This window comes from Nicotiana tomentosiformis, chromosome 6 (genome assembly GCF_000390325.3).
Source record: "Nicotiana tomentosiformis chromosome 6, ASM39032v3, whole genome shotgun sequence".
Taxonomy (NCBI): Eukaryota; Viridiplantae; Streptophyta; class Magnoliopsida; order Solanales; family Solanaceae; genus Nicotiana; species Nicotiana tomentosiformis.
In genome coordinates this window covers 112,649,004-112,654,751 of record NC_090817.1, presented here as the reverse complement: position 1 = coordinate 112,654,751, position 5,748 = coordinate 112,649,004, and the positions used below count along the sequence as shown (strand labels likewise).

Sequence of the window (5,748 nt, the reverse complement as noted above, 5' to 3'; positions counted from 1 at the left end):
TTTCTGGTGCGATGTGGGGATTTGAATAGAGTAGATGAGGAGGGGTTTGCTGCTTTGCATCAATAAAGAATCTTTGGGCCCGAATTAAAGGGCGATATACATCCGTATTAAACAAGCAATCACATGCAATTAAAGAAAAGGATTACAGAGACAGAAACTACGTCCTTTTTCTGACTAAATAGTACACCTCATTGTAATCTGCAATCGCCTAACACATCAACATATTAGAAGCCAAAGCCAATCACGGAAATCAAAGAAAAAGTCAGCCTTTCAATTCATTTATTCATGAATAAATATGGCGGACAACGCCTATTAGGGTCGATTATCGGGTGGATCATGTAATTATTTATTTTTAACGATTCTTATCGATTATTAATTTTTAAATATATTAATTCGCTAGCCATCCGATAAGATATCAGGCGGATTGATATCGATTTAGTTATTATCGGACGGTTTATCGATTTATTTGAATATGTATTACAGAGGCCTATAGGTAGTTGGATACTGGATTTTTTCAAATACTTTACTTCTACTTCTATTACCCCAGTGAAACTATATTACATGAATTGCAACTTACCAAGGATTTGAACATCACATTTACATATTGAATTTGACTACAGATAATATGTTCTATGCTTAATGGAGTAAATGATAAATACATCTATGCAACACATCAGAGAAGCTATAACTGTACAATAGTCCCCTTCTTTTGTATTTGACTATTACATGTATTAATGGCCTTCAAATTAGGAACGAAGTAAAAGAGTCATATCTAATAAATTGTACCAATATTTAGTCTTTATATATAAAGCATACCCACTTTACCTTCTGCTGCTCTGGCTATGGCCGTAACTGACGGCTGGATTATGAGATTAGAGGAAACGAGGAAAAGATTAGAGAAGATAATGGGAGGCGACGTGTTGTGGTGTTGTGGGTGTGTTGACTGTTGCCTCAACCTTCAGAAAGTAGAGGGTCTGAGAGTGAGAGGCGATGCAAGAGGGAGAGGCGAGAGGGCTGATTTTGAGATCCGAGGAAAATTAGAAATTAGGAATTTAGATTTTAGGGTTTCTAATAGTGGATAAGTGGAAGGGATATTTAATATACATATCGATAAAAATATATAAATATAAAAATTCTTAACGGGTTAACGGTTTATCCGATCCGGCCCCAAACCGATAAGCCGTTAATAATAAAATTTCAATTTGTTCCCCACTCGTTAATACGATAACCTGATACCGATAAGCCATTAAGCCACTTGACGATTCGATTTTCGATTTCGGTTCGATTTTGAACACCCCTAACTCCAATAACAACTCCATGCCACTACCACTAGCTTTAGTCTTTATTTTATTACTCCTATTTTTTAGTTTAAGTTTTAAACAGTATTAAAAAATATTTACGTCATTAAATTTTCTACAATATAATTAAGAGTAAATTTTTATAATAAATATTAATAACATGATAAAAATAATAACTAATTTGCTATCACATATTGAAATTCATTAATAGTGTAGATTTTTTGTAAATGTAAAAGTTAAACATATCGATTATTTATTTTTTAAGTGAATAATATGGATTATTTTCATATTTAATATATTTTTAAAAAGTTCATTATTCAATCTATTTTTGCGTGAATAATATAGATGAATAATTATTTTTTTATATCTATTTTGCCACTACTAGGTGATAGAACTCTCTTAAAATTTTAGCTAATTGATGTTACAATTATGTCAATTAAGAGAAAAATGCACAAACAAAAACTAATGGAGAAACAGAAAAGTAACTAGCGTGATCATCTGGTCACTTAAGATGTAGTTTCTGGCTGTCACATCTGTCATAGCCAGAGAAGAACTAATACTGCAGACAAATCCATAAAGGCAATGATGAGAGAGGAAAAGCCAATGGAATTCTTTATATACATAATGTTTAAAAAAACTTATTTTAAAACAAAAAGCAAAAACAAAAGAAGCACAAAGAGCACAACGCCCAGCTGTTAACACGAAATGAACTACACTCCCATATGGCATTCTTTGCTGTATTTTCACAGACCAAAACTGAATCGATATTCTTCTATCAGAAGCCATACTCATATGCAAATACAACATATTCAAATGAATATTTCTACACTCCTAACATAAAATGAAAAATTAAAAAATTCATGCCAATTACCTTAGCTTATAGCCTTATTGTCACGGGCCGACTTTTTTACGTTCGCCAGCGGCACCGACTCGCCTTTGCGACGCCGTTAGTTCTCCTTGCTGCAGGCCAGCCTATTTCCTTTCCCAGGTTTTCAAGCACGATCTTGTGCCTGTTGGCGGGACTCGCCCATGAGGCTCACCCCAACTTGTGCCGCCCGTAAGATATCTAGGCACTTGGCCCTAGACATGTCGTGGCGCTTCATCTTAGGATCATAATTCATGTGCGCCCTGGGGGATTGGCTTAGGACATGTCTTGTCCCTCGCCCAAGACTGAGCATCGCTCCCGCGTGCATAGCCCAATCCTCAAGTTTAACACTGGCCTAGTGCATCCGCAACTAGCTCGTGCTTGGCCCGAGTAAGGTAACCTTTAGCCCTTGGCCATTGTCATGCGCGTCTTTCGTGCCATGCCCATACATAGCCCTCGCGACACGCTTCCATCCCGAATAGTGCAGTGTCGCCTCACAACTGCACCATTAGGCCAACGGACCCTTGCTTGTATGGTTGAACCCAAGCCATGCTCACAAGTCGACACATGATGCTCCTAAGATAGGTGCGTCAAGTATCCAATCGGCACGGAGTTCTCCTTCCAACATTCGGCAGCCCGCGGGGCTGGCCGTCCCACACATCGAGCCTCCAGCGCCACTTTGGTGCCCAATGCTAGGCCGAAGGCTTCGCGCCGTCCATAGAGTTCCCAAACTCGTATGGATACCTTGGACACTCCTTTGAGTCATCTAGGCAGGCCCTTGAGGTCGTCCCCATGGTAGCTCTTTCGATACGGCTTGGTGGCAGCAAGTATGGGGGAGGCAAGTCGGAGCTTTCATCACCTATACCCCTTATATATACTTAAAATTAAAAAATCAAGTTGTCCGAGTAGACAGATCTACGTCAGACAATCAGAAGAGTCTTTTCTTACCAGTTCTTTGCCGAAATCACAACCCAAAGTGTGAGTTGTGACACTTATACTGTATTGATACCAAATAACAAGTATTGATACCGAGTGCAAATCTATACAATGACTACTACTAAATATGCTGCCTCAATACTTCTTACTACATATAGCGTTCTATTTAAGCTCGTCTCATAACAATGGAGTATTTTTTATTATGTAAAGCAAAAATAAAATACTGTTTCTCTCCATCAGCTGGATTCCCCACCCCCCTCCTCTAAACCCAGGACAGGCAGGCTAGGGTCCCAAGGCCAATCTCTGTCAGTAATTTGTTTCTGCAACTGATTTCAGATTGCTTGTGAAGGTTTCAAAGCAATGTGACTTGCAACTACCGCGTAAAAAGAGGAGCTAAAATAGGATCAAAATTCAATAGTTTTCTATAACAAGCAGAATCCATTTGACAAAAATTACTAAAGAATTATGGAAAAAACAAAACAAGAAAGAAAATGAGAGTTACAATTTTGACCTCCCATATTCATCTCCAATGGCTCTGCTTCCTTTTGATCAAAATCAGCATTAAGAAACTCCAGAGACCTCTGGTTGGCTAAAATCTTCGTCTTCTATTGGAGCTGGCATGTTAAGATCTATAAACCCATTTGGGAATTTAGCAGAACTTGAGTCCATTAAACTATCGCCAACTTTTGATGAAGAAGAAGCAGTTGTTGATGAACTCAAAATATGTGATCGTTTGTGCCCACCCAGTGCCTGACCCGACCCATATATTTTTCCACAAAATGGACATTCATGCACTTTCTGATCCACATTCTTCACTCTCAATTGTCTCGAATTTTCTTTTGACTTGATCCCTTCGATTTTGTGAATGGTTTTATGACTGCCTAAAGCTTGAGAAGATTTTAACACTTTGTTACAAATCTCACATTGGTACTTCCCTTGTTTTTGATTTCTACATTTTGACTCGTCAGACCCATATGAACTTCTCCATACATCTTTAGAAAGCATCATTAGACAAATAGCAATGTCTTCTTCAGGGGAAGTATCGGAAAAGGAACTCACTGGTTCTAGTTCAGGTTCAAATTCAGCTGATTTCTCCTTTTTCACTTCCACTGCTTCTTGTTCTGATATGAACATTCTTCGAGTTCTCTTGGATCTCCTCCGAGTTGGCTTCTTAGTTGACTCAGTTTCGCTTTCGTTGTCATGTACTACAACTGACCCAGCACCATCCAAAAACTCAGGATCTACAATCTTACAACTCTTCTTCGGATTCTCTCTTAGCCCATAACCCAAATACTTCTCTTCCCTAATCTCTTCTTCTTCTTCTTCTTCTAAGGAATGGAGTGAGAGAGTTGACTCGCTACGGCCGGCGGAATCTTGTTTCTGCGGCGGAGTTTTTGGTGGAAGTGGAAGAGTCCTTAAATGAGACCTCATGTGACCACCCATAGCTTTACCACTTGAGAATTTCCTTGAACAGAGCTTGCATTTATGCTTCTCCATACTCATTTGATTATTAGTATTCAACAAAAGCAAACCAAACAGATCACACAGATTCTACAGAAGCAATGTTAACATATATAGATACACGTAGCTAGATATGGCTGTTTGATTCTCTCACTAAAATGGTTAGATTTTCTCTCTCTAAAATAGTTAGATGAGAGAGTTGAGGAAGTAGAATGGAAGTGGGAACTTATAAAAAGGGGTGATTAAGAGGAGAAGTAGGTGACAAGCATTCTTCACTTCCACCAAATAGAGGCACGCACCCATCACACCCATAAACAGTTGTGATGTGATTTGCTTTCTGAATTTATTACAGAAAAAATTTAATTACTTAACTAAGCAATAAGTTATAGATAAGTTAACTTTTACTACTACTTTTTATTTACTAATTAAGTTACTTAAAACATAATTATAAATAAAGATTGACACTATATATGAGATGGTAACTCAAATAAGATAATCTCTACTCTTGGCACCTGTTAAAAGAAAAGATGGTGAGTTATATATTACATATTAGAACTGGTCAAATTGTACAGAGATGCACGGTCACAAAATGATGTAAACAATTAGTCTTAATAGCATTTTAACTCTTTAATAAACTTATTATTTTAAGTTTCCATTAATTTATTTTCTCTATAGCTGTAAAAATTGTACAATAATGTGATTTAATAATTTTATGGGACCGCGAAAATGGAGTATATAAAATTTAACTATAGCGTGATCGTGAGCGGGTAAAGACTAAAGAAAAACAACTGAACATGCAAATCTTGCCTTCTCAGTGTGATCCCTTTTTTGCTCTTACCTTTTTCTTTTAATATATTAGAAAATGTACATAAACTCATATTCTACACTTACTTTTATATTTGTTTTTTTTTTATTTATGGTTATGCCTGTTTGTATTTTGTACTACATTAATTAGATCGCCGATTATTAAGTCGTAACCATCTTTTTTTCCTCTCGAAAAAGTAGTAGCCCAATGATTAAATGTTTCTTTCATAATCCTTTTAAGATTATATTGCACAGGCATCTTCCCTTTTAAATTTTTTCCTACAAAAAAAGAAAAACTAAAAAGTACATCGAAGATCACTTTGCACGCTAAGTTTCAATTTAATTTCTGTTCGAATGTAAGGACATTTTTTTTGTCATAATCCA

At 36.8% G+C, this 5,748-nt stretch overlaps 1 protein-coding gene across 1 annotated transcript; it reads right to left on the bottom strand.

Annotated features, from left to right (window-relative positions):
• Window positions 1–3,660: 3,660 nt before the first annotated feature.
• Window positions 3,661–4,596, bottom strand: LOC104108554 (zinc finger protein ZAT1). The gene has a single exon (XM_009617618.4). It carries the CDS (start codon window positions 4,594–4,596, stop codon window positions 3,661–3,663), a length of 936 nt encoding a protein of 311 aa, XP_009615913.2.
• Window positions 4,597–5,748: the final 1,152 nt, after the last annotated feature.

Bases quoted from the DNA above. Each gene is read 5' to 3' on its own strand.
- LOC104108554 (XM_009617618.4), bottom strand. From the start codon at position 4,596: ATGGAGAAGCATAAATGCAAGCTCTGTTCAAGGAAATTCTCAAGTGGT.